Below are 17,278 nucleotides of genomic sequence, written 5' to 3'. Positions count from 1 at the left end.
CACTGAGGCCGGGGTGTCAGCTCCCTTGAGGGGCAGAGCAGCTCCTCGCTGGAGAATTTTGAACTATTGCAGTGGCTTGTCTCCGGTCCCTCCTGGGGATGGCTCCTCAGATCCACTGAAAATTGCTAAACCCAAATCTGATTTCTGACTCTCCTCAAGCTGCCATTTGCTACTGAGGAGCCGTTGGAACCCAGCAAGAATCAGACATCTCTCTGTTGCCTAGCCAGTGAGCGTTGGGCCCAGTGATGGGTTCCCTTAGGTCTTGTGCAGATCTCACCAACAGTGTCCAGTCCATCCAGAGTTTCCAGAGACAGAATGCTTAGTAAGGTACGTAAGCAGTTAGGGTATTGTTGGCGTCTGGTGTCTGTGCTCAGTACTTTGCGCACTCTGTCACCTAATCTGTGTGCCAGCTCTGCAAGGCTGGTACCGAGGAGGAGGAAGTTTAGACTGCCCCAGCTCACCCATTTTGAAGCATAGTGGGCCCAGTGCCGGTTAGAACGCAAAACACAGGGAGCCAGGAATTGGTTGGGGCCATGCAAGGTGGGAACACAAGGTGACAGGGTCAGGTGAAAAGTTCTATCTCTTTTGAGGAAGGCAGGCTGTATAGGGCATGTTCTCATCCTGTCTTCCAGGGCCACCCAGGTCAGAAAAGCTGGAGCTTACTGGTAAGCCAGCGCTCAAGGATGTGTCTGAGAAGAAGGCTGGTTCAGAGAGTATGGACTGCAGCTAGGCCAGCCAAGAGCCTGAGCTTTCCGGAAGGCAGGGCTCTTGGGCAGCCACTGGGAACTTTGATTCTTTGAGCTCTGGGGGTGATTGTTGGGGTGTAAACCACACTGAATAGTACTCTAAAGGTTAAAGGTTTTTGAAAGAAAAGACCCAGTTTCCACAGTGGATAGAAATGTGGGAAACTGAGGGCCTTTGGGTTGAAAAAACAAAGAGGGCTCAATGGGACCAAACACAAATCCGAGGAAGACAGGTTTGTGACTTTTTTTGGTTAAAAGGAGGGATTTCTGGCCAAGCCTTGACCTGGATCAGAGGCTTCTATAGAGTGGTGTGGCATGTACTTTGGATAGACCAATAGTTTGATATAACAGAAGTTTTACTTTGTAGAATTCATATTCACTATGTGTTTGGTATTATTTCTCTCTAAATATTCAGTGATAGGAATGTCAGGTTTTGAAAGGACCCCCACCTCAGGCTGGCTCACTGGCCTCCTCCTCTTCCTGATGAGTTGAGCCATTCCCATGTTGACCTTTTATTCTTGTTATGGAAATTGTGTCAGCAGCCAGAGCTCATGCGACTGTTTCTTTCCCTGGGTTACCCTCAGAGAAAGCGTCGTGGTGGGACAGTAAATTCTAGACAAGCCCAGAAGCGAACTCGGGAAGCAGCGTCCACCCCTGAGATGGCCTTGGAAGCAGAGCCCATAGAACTTGTGGAAAGCGGTAAGATGGCCAGGGACGCCGTGACCGGGGGCGGGGTGGGGGGGTGCTGGTGGGGGACGGTGTGCCTGGGTGAGTACAGCACTGCCGCCTCCCAGCTGTGGGGCCTGGTGGGAGCCGCACCACCTGTGCGTGCCTCCGCTGCCCCCTCCGAAATGGGGTGCTCCTAGTCCCGCTCGTACAGTTGTCCGCGAGGTCACTGAGATCAGTGCTTGTGAGAGAACGCTTGCTGTACGAGGGTTAGCTTCTGTCCGTGTGTCTGTAAGACCTACGCGACCCTGGACTCCGCCACTTGAGCCGCGGCTCAAAACCGGAAGCGCACTGGATCAAGAACCGCTTTGTGCGGTATCCGAAGGCCTCCACGGGTTCCGACAGCCTCTCGGCAGGGCTGACCTTCTGGGAACGTGCAGGGGGGTGAGACGGCCCTGGGCCCAGCTTTTCGACTCGAAACTGCATCTCCAGTTTGCTCTGCCTCGTGAGCAGATTTCCTTTCTCCGATTTCCTTTTCTCTTTCTCTTTGAGATACAGAATTTCCCGAGAAGGCAGATCTGTTGACAGCTGCCTGTGTTGGAGTGGGCCGGTATAGGCAGAGGCCAGATTGATTTTTCCCCCCTTCTGCCTGCTGAGGGGGACGGCCAGTGGCCTGAGTTGAGTCCCTGTGCTCTGCGTGTGTTAAGATTGATTTCATGACTGCGAAGCTTGAAAACTGACATGTAAAGAGATGCAGCTTGTCTTGAGATACATTTCATGGGCCCTTCAGAGAAGTGAAATTCTCAGTGTCGTCTCTGTGGCTCCTGAGTTTCAAATCTGTGAATTCCTAAAAGCCTGGAGGCTGAGACCCTGGCCCCCCTGCCATCCCCTCCCCTCTGTCCCAAAGTTGATGCCCCTGCATCTGAACTCTGCCATCATTCAGGAGAGGCTAGCGCCGGAGGCTCCTCGATCGGGACACTGAGCACATGAGTGGTTTCTAGGGGCTCGGGGTCTCAGGCTTGACTGCTATTTGGCCCAGCCCTCCCCTCACCGCAGGCCACCTCAGCATGTGCACAGGGCCGTGTGCACAAGCTGCCCGTTGGAGTCCAGCTTCTATTTATGCAGCCATAGATTGTGTCCATCGACACAGAAACAGTTCTGTGACCGAGAGCGTATCAGTATGTGGGCTGTTCTTTAAAAAGGAGGAGGTCAGGGGCACCTGGGGGGCTCAGTCGGTTAAGCGTCCGACTTCAGCTCAGGTCATGATTTCACAGTTCATGAGCTCGAGCCCTGAGTTGGGCTCAGTGCTGACAGCTCAGCCTGGAGCCTGCTTCAGATTCTGTGTCTCCCTCTCTCTGCTCCTCCCCCACTCCTTCTCTCTCTCTCTCTCTCTCTCTCAAAAATAAACATTAAAAAACTTACAGATAGATCATTTTGTAAAAATTATACATTGGACACAACCATATATTGTGGTCTTTATTCCTGTGAAACTTCTTAATATAAGAAAATAAAGCAAGTTGGAATATACTAGATGCATCACAAGTTACTGTCCCCAAACAAATACTTCTAAAAATCCTACTCCCATGCTTCTTAGTGCTGTAACAATAGAAGCAAAAATGATCCTAAATCTTCTTTTTTTAGTTTATATAAATGGAAGTTGTCCTCTGCCATTTGCTCCTTCCTGCCGCACAGAAATGCTGCTGTTTGGCACGTGTCTTTTCCCACTTTGTCCTGTGCTCACGTGGACACTGCCATGTATCCTAGGGCTCAAGGGCAAGCTGCGGAACGGGCCCAGCCCATTTTGGCGTATTGGGGTGCTAACAGATCAGTAAATACCTCCTTTGTCCTACTTGAGAGCTAAATGGAGATGAAAACGTAACTGATGGGGGTGTGTGGCTGAGCCCGACAAGGTCTGTGGGTGGATCCATCCCAAAGAGAAAGGCCCTGCGGTGAGCATGCCTGGTCCTGTCCCCCACATGTCCCCAGCACTGCCGGGTAGGTCACTGCCCCTCCCCTGTGCAGGGGCCGGTGGGGACACAGAAGCCTGGTTGTGTGGTGGGGGGGAGGCCCCAGGGATAAAGGTGTGCATGCGCACAGACCTCACCCCTCGGTGCAGTCGTAAAAACTACACAGTGCCACTCAGCAACATTCTGGAAGGGCATTCATTGGCTGTCACCTCTGGAAAGGGGATAGGTCCTGAGGTTCTGCATTCTGTCCTCTGGTAGGGCTTAGCACAGGTTTATACCTGTAATCATTTCATGCTTAGAGCGGTGTGCCTTTACTTTTCTCCTAATGCTTGTTGAAATGCTTTGTTTTGAAGCTGGAGACGAAATAGTGGACCTGACCTGTGAATCTTTAGAGCCTGTGGTTGTTGACCTGACTCACAACGACTCTGTCGTGGTAAGTGTTGGAACGGAGCCGCCTCTTCCGGCTGCGGGCCCTGGGCCAGCGTCAACCTCAGAAGGCCTCGGTCGCAAGTAGTGGCCTGTGCCGAAGAAGCTCGTGCACCCAGTGACTAGAGCCCAAGATAGAAGGTGTTTCTAGAAAATCATTTGTTGTGGCTTTGCTGCCTGTGGACAGTAAACGATTGTGACTGTGGCCTTTCTGCAGCTGGCACACAAACCATGTGGGGAGAGCCCCGAGACCCCACCTCGGTAGCCCCCTGTTCCACCCTTGATACCAGCTGCGCGGCCTTAAGTTCCTCAGCCTCCTTCGCGTCGTGAGTGGGGATGTGTCACGGGCTTGTGTGCGTGTTCGGGTGGCTGGCACGTGGGGGTACCGGGCACATGTGGGTTTACACTTCACAGCTGGCGATCTCTTCAGTTCCAGGAGGGCCCCCTCACGGGGCGCAGGTGCCCTGCACCGCTGCCTGCCGCCTCAGCTGTGTCAGGGCTCCAGGGAGGGCGGCAGCCTGCCTGAGCCCCCTTCCTGGGGCGCCAGCTCCGGACCCTGGCAAAGAGCGCGCTCGCCTCTGTGGCCCTCGAGGAGGGAGACCTGGTCCGGGCGGCGGGCGTGGTCTGGCACGCCGCCTCCACCACGTGGGGGTGTACCGCTGTGTGTGGGTCGCGGCGGCTGCTCCGTCCCTGGCCCCTGACGCATCCTGAGGCTGCGTTTGCCTCTCGGGGATGCCTCTAGCACCTTCTGTCCTGATAGGTACTTTGTGGAGTGGAGTGAGTGGGAGGCAGGCGCTACCGAGGACTGGGCTCAGTAGCGGCTGAGTGTTCACTGGCCTTGGGGCCCACCGATCCTGGGCTTACTCTGATTGTGCTTGGAACTTCAGAAGAAGGTTGCACTGAGAAGCTTCAGGACTTCTTTAAAAGGAAAGAAGGGCGACGAGGAGGAGCTGTCTTGACAGATTTAGAGGTTTAGACTCTGGCCTTGATTTAAAACCTATCCTGTGTTCCACACGCACACGCGCGCACACACACCCCACCCATCCCAGAGGAGAGGCAGCTGTTCTCGCCGAGCTATTAAACGGCCTCCCACGGGTCCTGGATGCGTGCGCAGGTGGGACGTCGGCTCCCAGAAAGGAGCCAGTAGTTCTCTGGAGATCAGTTGGAACTTTCTGAGACAGGTGGGGAGTAGGCTTAGCTGTCAGTAGTCTCTGCCTCGGCCCGATGGGTGTGTTTTTTGAGGTACGTACACGTACACAACTTTGCTGCTGGTCCCGCGGGCTCCCTGGGGTTCTGGAAGGATAGCTTCTTTTGGTGCCTTGGCTAAAGCATGCGGCCCAGTTGCTGATAGACACTTAGAAGCAGTGCCGAGTCCTTCTTTTCTGTGATACTCCTCCCCATCTGCAGCATGACAAGCCCTGGGGGGATAGCCGGGATCCTGCTCGACCTTCGTGCCCTCAAGGAGACGGTGATCAGCTTCTGTCGGGTGACATGCCAACATCATGAAATCCCCTTTCATGCCTTGGGTATTTTTTTTTTTGCATGACCAGACTGCCCTCCCTACATGGGCTCCTTCGTGAGCTTTCCTGCTTTCTCTGTGTTTCCCTGGGCATGGAAAGTCCTCAGGAGACATGGAACAGGACTGTTAGGGTTGGGGGAGCTGTCCTAGGAGTGGATGGCAGGCCAGAGGCCAGCGATGGGGAGAGGGGGGAGCGGGCCTGGGAGGTGGGAGTCCTGGTTTTCTGGTCCCAGATGTACTGGTCATTTTGGTCCTGGGACTTGACTTAACCGTGGTCGCAGTGTTCCCAGCCATAAAATAATGGTTTGGGACTTCATAGCACTCTTGATTCGAATTATTCTCTACTTTTTGTTGTATATTTTAATAAATTCAAATGCCAGTTTTTAACATGTAAGGCTGAAGTTCTTGCTCTAAGCAGATCTACATGGGAAACGTAATTGTATTAACTCAGGACAAGATGAGTTGTAAGTTCAGGGTGACCTCAGGCCTCCCCTGCAGGAGAATGTGAATGGATAAATGTATCTGTTCCCAAATTGGGGTGATCTTCCCAGTTCTACCGGAATCTGGGAACAGGCCAGGTGTACCTCTTCTGCCTTGCTGGGAGTAGCTAGTTCCATATCTTGAGGACCAGAGTCTCTACTTACCTGGGTCCAGGCACGGCTTCAGAATGTCGGGGAGCCCTCTGATGAGAGATTTCACAGAGACTGGATTTTTCCAACTCTAAAACCCCAAAGCCGCCAAAACCCCCAGTGAATTAAGAGAACTAAAAAATGCTGTAAGGTACAATAAGACTTAATCCATCTCTGCTTAGATATTTTTTTCTCCAAACCAACTTTTATTTTGGGCAATGCATACCCAAAAAAGGCCGTCACTGCTGGATCCCAGGGCATGTGTATCTTTGATGTTTACCAGATTAATGCCTCTTTTCCAGAGGGGCTGTGCTAGTTGACGTTCTTGCCAGTGTTCGAGGGGCCTCTGTCTCCACGTGCTTGCCGCCGCTTTGCTTCCAGTCATGGTAACCTGGGAGTTTCCTGTGTGGCTTTAACGTGTATTTCCTTGATTCTTCTTAAGGTTGAACACTTTTTCATGTTCATTAGTGGTTCATTTTCCTCTTTTGTGAAGTGTCTGTAAAAATCTTTTTTTTTTTTTTAACTTTTTGTTAATGTTTTTATTTATTATTGAGACAGAGACACAGCATGAGTGGGGGAGGTGCAGAGAGAGAGGGAGACACAGAATCAGAAGCAGGCTCCAGGCTCTGAGCTGTCCGCACAGAGCCCGACGCGGGGCTCGAACTCATGGATTGAGATCATGACCTGAGCCAAAGTCAGACGCTCAACTGACTGAGCCACCCGGCCGCCCCTGTAAAAATCTTCTTTTTACCCACACGTTGTACATACAACTTTTACAATAGCTGGAGAAATTGATCTAGAACAGAGCAACTCCTTGTCTTCTCCCCATTCCTTCCCCCCATTTGGTTGTCTGCCTTGTGGGTTGTTTTTTTTTTTTTTTTTTTTTTTTAAGTAGGCTCAACTCCCAACGTGGGGTTTGAACTCAAAAGCTGGAGCTCAAGAGGCACATACTCTACCATTTGAGCCAGCCAAGCACCCCTTCCTGCTTTGTTTTGTTTTACGAGTGACAGATATGAGCTTGCTGTTAGGTTTTCTGTCTTCTCAAATGTTTGCCTTTTTGATTTATGTAAAGAGGTTCTTAATTTTAATAGTTGGATTTATCAATTTGCTGAAGAAAATTTCATATAAAAATGTTGCTGTATTCTGACAGTTACTGTTTTGCCTTCTGCGAGTAGGTCTGTAACCCACGTGAATTGCCTTTCGTGTGTGGTTCTAGGGGGGCGTCTTTAGCCCCCTCAGTAAAGTCTTACAGTGTTCCTTTTAGTTTTGCAAGTCTTTTGTTAGAAGAGTTACTCCTAGATACATGCAAGATTAGGAAACTACTAAAAATGGTATAAAGTTTCCTTCTCTTTTTTGTTATTTGCTAATCGATTTTATCTATTGACTTTTCTCAGTCTAGCAATTCTTAATCTGTAAGTCTTTTGGATTTCTCTATGCACAGAACAAATTTTGGTTCTTTTCTACTTTTTTTTCTTACCTTAACACCCTGGCGAAATAAAATTCAGCACTGGCTGAATAAAAATGGTGACAGTCCCGGACATTCTTGTCTCATCCCAAATCCGAAGGAATCTTTTCAGACTTCAACCATTAAATAAGCCCTCTGCGGTAGGTTTTGTTGCTGCTGTTCACGTCCTTTACAGATTGGAGAAATTCCCATTTCCTGTTGGTCTGCAAGTTTTGTCATGAATCATGTACTGAATTTTAACACTTCATAGAAGGATAATTTTTCCCCTTTCATATGTTGAAGTGGAGAAGTCAAGAATTTCATTGGTTTTCTCCATTGGTTTTCTCTGTGCACCATCAGCACAGAGCCCGATGTAGGGCTTGAACTCACGAACCATGAGACCACGACCTGAGCCAAAACCAAGAGTCAGATGCTTGACTGACTGAGCCACTCAGGTGCTTCACATTGATATTAATGTTAAACCAACTAAATATTGTGGATGTGATATTTTCTTTTTATATATTGCCAGATTCTGTTTGCCAGTATTTTATATATACGATTTTTGCACCTTTTTAAAATTGCTTTATTTTTTAGTGTTTATTTTTTAGAGAGAGAGAGAGAGAGAGAGAGAGTGGGGGTGGGGACAGAGGGAGACACAGGCTTCAGGCTCTATGAGCTGTCAGCACAGAGCCAAGGTGGGGCTCGAACTCAACGAACTGCGAGATCATAACCTGAGCCAAAGGTCGATCTGTCTAAAATTTTCACTTTTATTGGTATAAATTTGTTTGTAATGTCTTAATGTTCTGTGGAATCTGTAGTGATGTCTCCTTTTCCATTTCTGATTTCAGTTATTTGTGTTTTCTGTCTTTTTAGATTAGTATCACCAGAGGTTTATTAGATCTTTCAGAGAACCAACTTTTAGCTTTGTGGATCCTTTCTCTTGTAAGTTTTTTTCATTCATGGTTGCTTCTTTCTTTGAGTTTATTTTGCTGTCTTTCTAACTTACTAATTTTCATCATTTCTTTTCCAGTAAATGCATTTACGATTATACTTTTTAAGCTATATCCTACAAATTTTGTTATTAGTATTTTACATTCAATTCAACATATTTATCAAACTTGTTTTTTAACTTTGAAACATTGGGGATTTTCTTTATTTCCTTTGTTGTTGTTACTGATTCTTTGAATTACTGCATTATTGGTCAGAAAATACATTCCATGTGTCAGTTCTTTGGTAATTCCTGAGACTTGCTTTGAACATGGCCTGCACAAAGCAGCTGGCCTTCCCTAGATAACCTGCCTGGGCTTTGGTTTCTCTGTGAGGCTTTCAAATGTAGGCTCCAATTTATTTTATTTTATTTTTTTAATTTAATGTTTATTTTTGAGAGAGAGACAGAGTGTGAGCCAGGGAGGGGCAGAGGGGAAGGAAGACACAGAATCGGAAGCAGGCTCCAGGCTCCGAGCTGTCAGCACAGAGCCCAATGCGGGGCTTGAACTCACAAACCATGAGATCATGACCTGAGCCGAAGTCAGACGCTTAACTGACTGAGCCACCGAGGAGTTCCAGGCTTCAATTTTTCAAGAATCTTCTGTATTTTTTTTTTTCCTCTGGATTATTGTATTGCCTTTAGTTTGAACAAATAATTTTTTTTTGATACACCTTTTTTTTTTAAGTACGTATGTTTTATCTTGTTTTGGTGGTTTTCAGTGGGAAATTTGGTGGAAATACTAGCCTGCCATTTATTGGAAACCTCTGCTCGTATTTTCCATCCTTCTGCCTTCTTAGCTGGGGTAGTAGGTGAGTTCAGGTTTTCAGGGCACTTTTCTTTTAAAGTCAGGTTGGTTTCCCTGAAATCTCTTTGTGATGTGTTTCCATGGTGTGCCTATGAGTCACACTATTCGTGTTACACTCCATACCTGCCTATTTTCATTCATGAGACTGGAAAGAATCTGCTTAACTGAAGCTCCCTTGCAGGCAGGGACAGAGTCCTGTCCATCTCTAGGGGAATAGTCAAGGGCCCGAGGGGCACCTGGTGACTTCATAATCGTGTAAGAAAGAAGGGCTGGTCACCATGGCCAGGAACGGGGGAAATGGTTGTCTGTGGTGCTGGAGGGGCTGCTTACTGTGACTGCAATGTTCGTGGCAGGCCCGGTGTTCCTGGGCCTCCCGGCAGGTCCGCACTAACAAATCCGTCACTGCGGGCTGCGTGCAGCGGTTGGATCCAAAGAGCAGCTGCTTTCGTGCACAGTGGGTGGAGGTGGCTGTTTTCCCCAGTACAGCAGCATGCCAAGTGGGGAGGCTGCCTGAAGCAAGTGGCTTGCTGAGCTCTTGGCCGCGTAGGCATTCTCAGAGATGCCAGGGCTCCACTTGCATGCAGAGGACCCCAGGCTGCCTGTCTCAGTCCCGTTATTTCACCCAGAGTATTCTTGCAGCCCCCGGAGGTGCCTAGAATGCCAGGGGTTGCGTCTACTGGTAGAAGGAGGGCTTGACCAGAAGCCTGTGACATGGGTGTCCGCACTTGTGGGTGTTCTAAGGCCCACCTGTGCTTCAGAAACTCAAAGGGCCTTCGCGTGACCGGCCTGGAGTCTGTGTGCCCTGGTGTGAAAGCAGGCGGCAGCGGGGGTCTGCTGTGGGTTGTTCGTACTCCGAATGCCTCACTTGTCTCTCAGCGCTCCGCCCTGTGCTTTATTCCACAGTCAAGAATGGGAAGCCAGACCCAAAGGTGAAGCAGGCTGTGGGAGGCCACTTGCCACGGTACTAACTCAGCTGTTCAGACCAGGGGGTTGGGGGGTTGGTGTTTTGTTGCTTTTAAAGGCCTCTTGGCCACATGAGAGGCTCCAGAGCTGCCCTCTTCTCCCCACCAGGCAAGCGCTGTGTGACCTGCAGGGCCACAGCTATGAGGAAGGGCCATTCCAGGGTGCTCGCAGGCACCTTACAGGGGTTCTGGAATTTGATATGGTTCAGCTGCTGGCTGGCCCAAGCACCAGGCCTAGCGTCTCATGTCCCTCAGCCAGGCTGTGGTGCCACTGTTTTCTGCCCTTGGGGCAAGAAACTTCATCTCTGAGGCTTTCTGTTGAGGATGGGGACCGAGTCATCACCAGTGAGGGGAGCTCTCTGGCCACTGTGTATTCGTTTACCCAGTGGTTAGGTAAGGAACGCCTGTCCTGAGCCTTGGACTAGGCAGCTGTGTGTACCTCCCCAGAGGCTGACGTTTGGCCTGAGCTTGGCACTCCCTGCAAGTGAGCTGGGTCTGACTCGCAAGAGCCTGTGGAGACCTGGTTCCCACACACTGGTTTCCCGGGAGCCAGTGACGCCATATTTCTTCCAGGTGTGTCCGCACTTAATCGAATGACCCATCTTGGCAAAGGAAGCGAGGCAGTGTTGGGGTGCTGGAAAGCTGGGATCGTCCCTGCCCACAGCAGATTTTCCTTCTGTTCTTGGTTAAGTTCAGAGCTCCCTTTCTGTAGACTTCATGGGGACTGCACCTCCTGTCAGCCCAAGCTTTTTTTCTAGTAAATATCCCAATAATGAGATTGACAGTCCCCCACTTTCATAGTTCCGCAGTTCAGCCTCCTCTAGGGGGAGGTGGGGGTGCCTTCAGTAGTAACGTGGGTTATGTTCTCATCCGGAAAATGAAGATCTTTATGCTTAGACCCTCCTTTCTGGGATGGCTACTTGTATCTGTCATGGTTCAGGTTGGAAAACTGAATCCGCTCTAGTTCTAAAGCATAAATGGATTTTAATACGTGGGAGGAGATGTTTCTTGGTGTTGAAAGGGCTGGAGGAGCAGGACTCTAGGAATAACCCTAGACATCTTGGCCTTGACCCACCATGGGACCGTTACCTCCGCCCCAAGCAGAGGGTCAGGAGATGGGAGCCATCACCTGCACTGATCTCCTTGGGTTCAAGGAACCGATACCTTAGCCCCTTGCTAGGGAGGAGGGGCCTGGGCCAAGGACACTGCAGCCTGGGCCAGGACTGCCTGTTGATATTGCCAGCCGTGTCCACCTCCAGCGGCTGAAATTGGTGCTGTCTCACTGGTGGAACTTAGTTTGTGTCCAGAATCCCTGCCATGGGGAGTTGGGATGAAGAGAGTTTCTGGTTTCTGCAGGGCAGGACAGCATGCCCTCTGCCATGGTGTCAGCCAAAGAGAGGTGGGCAGTGGGGCTTTCCTGAAATAGGTGATGGCCTGTGACGAACAAGAGGAAGAGGTGTGCCACTGGTGACACCGTAGACAGACAGGTATAGGAGCTCAGAGAGGGTTGAAGCCATGGGGTATGAAACTATTGTAGCATAGTAATCCTAGTGTAAGTTCTGCTGAGTAGCCGATGGCGGCCTCAGGTTCTCAGTAACTCGTGTGTGTTTCTGGAGAACGGAGTCAGGGTGGTCTCAGCCCTTCGTGTGCCACTCGTTAGTCCCTGCACGCCCTGCTCTGTTTAATTACTTGATTATATCCCAGCATAAGTACTGCACACCCTCCTCCCAGTAAAGGTTCATGGAACAAGATGCTTGTCACTGGCCCACCGGACAAGGAGAGCATACGGACCTAGTCCTGGGCTCCGTGTCCGCGGTGAGCTGGGGGCGCTGGTGCCTCTGTTCTCCGGAAGAGAAAGCCAGCACCTCCCACATGGTGAGTAACTTTCAGGTCACGAGGCTGGCAGCTCCGACTCACTCGGCGTGTGGCAGGCCGAGGCACACAGCGTGCCAGCTGCCAGGAGGCGGAGGCACCCAGGACGCACCTTACTGGAGGGGAGGTGTCCAGACCTCCTCAGTGCTGGGCAGGGGCAGGCCCTCTCCTGCACCTGTCCCGTCCCCTGGGGTGGGGAGGCTTTACTGGTCCCCTGAGGATTTTTGCATTTGAAATAAGAAATGCTTCAATTGTGTCATTTAAGTTTTTTTGAAATATACAGAGTATTTTATGTCGTACTGATGTTCCTTTTCTCTTTTGTTTTCCTCCGTTTTAATAGATTGTTGATGGTAAGTGGTTTCCTCTCTCTTTCATTGGGTTTGGGTACAGAACTGATGTGGGTGAGGGGTGTAACGCCAAAGGCCTTGCCAGGCCTGTGGGTGCGAGAATGCCAGGCGGGAAGACCCCTGCGGTCAGTGCCCTGTGCTCGCTGAGAAGACAGCACCCCTAGGGTGGAGCTGTGGTCCCATTGGAGTTTAGAGAAGGCTGACCGCCTTGGACTCCCCACTGCTCAGGCACCTGCTCGTGGCAGAGGTGGGGCTCCTCCTGGGAAGGCCGGAGGGTGGCCTCTGTATAGCTGGGCAGGACCTTCTGGGTGTGGTGCTGTGCCTCTCGGGTTGGCGCTGGCCTTTCCCGGTGGGAAGGGAGTGGTGAGGTGATGGGGCTGGCGACCCTGCCCTGAGCATGGACTCCTCTCTTAGAAAGGAGGCGGCCGAGGAGGAACGCCAGGCGGCCGCGCCAGGACCATGCTGACAGCTGTGTGGTGAGCAGTGATGACGAGGAGGTGTCCAGGGACAGAGATGTGTACGTGACCACCCACACTCCTAGACACGCCAGGGAGGAGGCAGCCGCAGGACTCAGGTGCCAGCCCCCACCACCCTGCTTCCTCACCAGAAGCCTCTGGCCCCGTGGGTCCCCTCGTCCCCTGGAGAGGGGAATCCTCTCTCCCCCCACCTCCATTTCTCAGGGGGTAGACCATTGGAAATACTGGACCTTGCCCAAGCTCTGTGAGCCCGTGGCTCGAGAACGTCTTCTTGGAGCAGCTGCCCAGCAGCTGGGGACGGGCGGGGCTGGATTCAGAGCTGGTTCAGCCGTTCCTGGAGGGACGAGGGTGTGCCCGGCATGGGCAGGGTGGGTGTGGACATCCCTGGGCCACCTGCTGTGAAGGACAGATCCAGTGGCTTCCCGTGTCCTGCACTAGGAATGCTCAGAGGGGCTGGGCACAGCCCCTGCCCCAGATGGGGAGGCAGAGAGTACAGCCTGGGTCGGGGAGGACAGGGCGTCTTCTCTTGTTCCCCTCTCGCCTCCCTGCTGCGCCCCCCTTGGGGCAGCTGGCCTTCTTGGGGGGCTTCCGATGCCTGTGCCAAGGGGGGATCTGGGCCGCTTCTGTGAAGCCACTCTGAGGGATTGAATGGTGGGGGTTGCTGAGGAACTGACCCGAAGCTCTGTGATTGTAGGCCCTCTGGTACTGTCAGCTGTCCGATCTGCATGGACGGGTACTCTGAGGTAAGCTGGCTCTGCCGTGTCTTCCTAGCTCCTGGTGTCCACACTGCTTCAGTGGAAGAAGCGGGCAGAGAGGATCTTCTCGTTAGGTGGCATTTGACACCTCTGTTCTGCAGTCCGCGTGGCCGCTGTGTGTGGCCTGTCACACATCTGTGTGTGAGGGGAGAACGTGCCAGCTTCTCTTTGGGCCCTGCAGCCTTCAGCCCTGGCCCCCGTTGAGCACACCAGTCCTGTGTGTTTCCTGTCCCAGCCTAAGCAGAAGCTGCCGGTATTTCCCGTGGCCCCTGCGCCCCCCAGCACCGCCCTGTGTGCCCACACGGCAGCCCTGGGCCTCAGCAGGCCTGTGGGTGCGGGCACCTGGGGTCCCTACAACCCTTGGGTGGCTGCTGCCGGGAGAGTGGCTCCCGCCTCTGCCCTGGGCCTTAGAGACCCTGTCGTAGTCGCCCGACGCTGCAGGGCGAGTAGGTGTGTTCAGTCCTGCAGAGCTGCCCAGCCCTTCTTCCCCTTGTCACAGCAGAAGTGGGGCTCTCTGCCGCCGTGGGACCAGGGCACACGTGAAGGCTGTTCCTTCTTGTGTTTTCTAGATTGTACAGAACGGACGTCTCATCGTTTCTACAGAATGCGGCCACGTCTTTTGTAGCCAGTGCCTCCGTGACTCCCTTAAGAATGCTAACACTTGCCCAACTTGCAGGAAAAAGATCAACCACAAACGATACCACCCCATTTATATATGAAGTGTGGAGAGTGTCAGGAGAGGCAGACGGACAGACAGCCGGGCTGGGTCCTCCACTAAGCCTTTCATGGCTTCTCTGCCTCAATTTCCTGAGCTCAGAAAGACTATTTCAGAGCCAACGTCTGATATGTAAACTGCTCTTTTGTTTCAAACCCGCTCTTAGACCCTTTCGTTACCTCCGGTTTACTGCGGTGGAGCTGGAGCCAGGGTCCAGGCGGGGGTCCCCACCTCTGCCCCCCTGGGCATCCTGGTTCCAGGGTAGGAAAGAGGGAGTTAGGCGCATCGGAATTGAGAATCGTGGTTCCAACCTCTTTCTGGAGCCTGCATGTCTGCCAAGAAATTTTCCCCTTTTGGAAAGTCTGCCCCAGCTTCCTCCTGGCAGTGTCATCAAGGGGCTGGCCCGGCTCTCCCAGGCGGGCTCTGTCGTCCCTGGCGTCAGTCCGCCTCAGCGACCGAGCTAGACCAGGTCCATCTGGCCCGAGGACCACAGGTGTGAGCACAGCCCTAGAAAGACCCACCACCGGGCGTTTTTCTTCCCTGGCGAGTCTGGGGTGCCCCGTGACTCCACCCACACCTCAGCAGTGATGTGTGCGGGATGCTGCAGACCAGGAGACTCTCTACAGGGCAACTCCCGGTTTCCTAAGAACGAAATGTGCAATAAAGCCTGTTCTTTGCCTACTTTCCAGCAGCACAGGAGATGTAGCACTGTTAGTGTCCCCTCAGAGGCCTCATGTTGCCCGTGGAGTGGTGCCTGTCACATCCCGTCCTATTCACCACCTGTTCTCAGGAACTTAGCCCGTGCCCCATAGTTTTTCACCTGGTGCAGGCCGTGCAAGGTATATAGGGCAGACATGTGGTTGGATATCCTCTCTCTTTTCCGATCAGATCTGTCCTGTGTTTGCCACAGGCCCTCTGGTCCTCAGTTCCCACTGCCTAATGTCCACTCGAGTGTAAAGACAGAGCTGGTGGCAGTACGTGAGGCCTTACCAGCCACCCACATCCCTGCTGTTGTCCAAGTCCGGCTCCCCTGAGTTTCAAAGAGTTCGGCCCACCTGATACTAGCTGGGCTCCGCCTTGGCTTTCGCCCACACCCCCACACCGGCTGACATTCATTTCAGAAGCTGCTCTTCTGACCTTTTGGGCTTTTGACTGCTCCATAGGTTTGGTTGGCAAAGTATGGCGGCCTCTTCTCCCCAAGCGACCCAGATAACACGCTCTGCTCAGCTCCCTCGGTGTGAACATCTTGGTCCTCAAGGAGGCAACAGGGTGACCTGACTGCCCCTCATGGCACAGGGCCTGGGGGCAGCCAGCGGGGGAGAGGCCTTGCTGCGGCCGCCCGCCTTGGCCTCTGCACCCTCCTCAGAGGGCTTCTAGCCAAACCACCAGCCTCTTCGTGTGAAACAGCTGCAAGGTGGGGAAGGGGCCTTCTCTGGCTTTGCTAGCAATAACTGACCTTCAGTTTACCCTTCTGAAGGAGCAGGGACTCGGCACGGAATTCACTTTAAACGGGGCTGAAGGAGTGTCCCTCCTCTGTGTGAAAAAAAATTTGTTTTATTCTTCATTCTGACTTTTAACTATTTGGCTCACTTCTGGTTAATTTGGATGAAAGTAATAATTTTCTACTTGGAGTCAAGGAGGGCAGGACGTCAGTTCCCATCGGCCTGATGCTGGGTGTGTCTGCCCTCTGATTGGACATCATTGCCTTTAAGTTCCTCTGGGCTTCATGGAACCTCTTTTGTTCTGTGCCAACAGTGCCCAGACTTCAGAACCCAGGACGACCGTGCAGCCCAAATCTCCTTTAAGTTTTGTGCTTAAGGACAAATGGTTGATTATTAGGTTGTATTCCTTCATACTAAATTGGGAAAAAATGTTTAGTTTCTGCTATTCAGAAACTGCAAAATAGGTTGGTAAGAAAAAGAACCATTTTCCTTTCTTCATTGTACATAGTTCAGATCTTTCTTTGTTACATTTAAACTATATCCATGTACATCAGTCTGTTTTTGACTCCTCTACTAGTGTTACGGATGGAAATAAAATCATTAATTTGAGCCAGATCTCTTTAGTGCATTCATTTGCTCTTTGGGATGGATTTTCTCCCCCTTTGTGCAAGATGTGTGATTCCTGTCTGCCTCAGGTTTAGCCTGTTCTGTCCATGTGTGCAGGAAAGTTGTTTGTGTGGCTACCGATCCAGAAACCAGCAGGCCAGACCAGAGGTCATTCCTGGGAGTGGAACCACAAGCCCAAGCCCTGGAATCCTTGATCAGGCAGGATTAATCTGCACCTCTGCTCTAGGAAACGTGGCTGGCTGCAGGGGAAGAGCTGTGAGCTGCGTGGACTCAGATGGACCCGGGAGTCTGACTGCCCGGTGCCCCTCCCTGCCTCAAGCACCCAGACACAGACTTTGCCTTCCACGCCTGGGTGGGGGGCCCAGGAGAGCATGGCGTGCCCCAGGTGATCGGTGCCGGAAAAGGTGGGACGAGGGAGTGAATGGGCTGCTGCTGGTGGTAGAAGAGCTTGCCTCCACCTGTCCCCACGCCTGTCCAGGGGCCCCAGAGATAGAGATTAGAGGCACACCTTCAGCTGGAGACCAGTTCGATCAGAGGAAAATGCAGTTACTCAGACACTCCCTGCACGCTTGTCACGCCCCAGTATTGCAGTTGGCTCTGGTGGGTATCGAGTAAACCCACGAATATTGCTGCCCTTCTGGGGTATGCATTCCTTGAGGGAGACTGTCCCATCAAGCCAGTGAAAAGTCAAAACTTGGAGGTCAGGTACAGGAGTCCCCGGGATAGCAAGAAGGGACGCTGAGCTGCAGTCTTCGAGGCCCAAAAGCGTTCTAGGGAAAGGGGAGGTGATGTACGTTCTTTCTCTAATGTACACCAAGGTAGGCCAGCCTTGCATTTCTTGGATAAATCCATCTTGCTCATGATATTTTGTCTTCTTGTTTTACCAATATTTGGC

At 51.9% G+C, this 17,278-nt stretch overlaps 1 protein-coding gene across 6 annotated transcripts in view; it reads left to right on the top strand.

The window, feature by feature from the left end:
- Positions 1-16,371, top strand: part of RNF4 (ring finger protein 4) — a 31,416-nt gene extending 15,045 nt beyond the window's left edge. For 3 of the 6 annotated variants that reach the window (XM_045474784.1, XM_045474787.1, XM_045474785.1), the window contains 7 exons: positions 1,328-1,442; positions 3,730-3,809; positions 8,268-8,336; positions 12,362-12,371; positions 12,783-12,942; positions 13,539-13,587; positions 14,169-16,371. In XM_045474784.1, coding sequence (XP_045330740.1) covers positions 1,328-1,442; positions 3,730-3,809; positions 8,268-8,336; positions 12,362-12,371; positions 12,783-12,942; positions 13,539-13,587; positions 14,169-14,318 — 633 coding nt within the window. In that variant the 3' untranslated portion in view covers positions 14,319-16,371. The remainder of the gene's footprint in view (positions 1-1,327; positions 1,443-3,729; positions 3,810-8,267; positions 8,337-12,361; positions 12,372-12,782; positions 12,943-13,538; positions 13,588-14,168) is intronic. The other 3 variants (XR_006711628.1, XR_006711627.1, XM_045474786.1) reach the window with 3 other exon arrangements.
- Positions 16,372-17,278: the final 907 nt, after the last annotated feature.

The sequence above is a fragment of the Leopardus geoffroyi genome, chromosome B1 (genome assembly GCF_018350155.1).
Source record: "Leopardus geoffroyi isolate Oge1 chromosome B1, O.geoffroyi_Oge1_pat1.0, whole genome shotgun sequence".
Classification (NCBI taxonomy): Eukaryota; Metazoa; Chordata; class Mammalia; order Carnivora; family Felidae; genus Leopardus; species Leopardus geoffroyi.
Note: the sequence above shows the minus strand (reverse complement) of the source record. Positions and strands in the feature narration are given on the sequence as shown.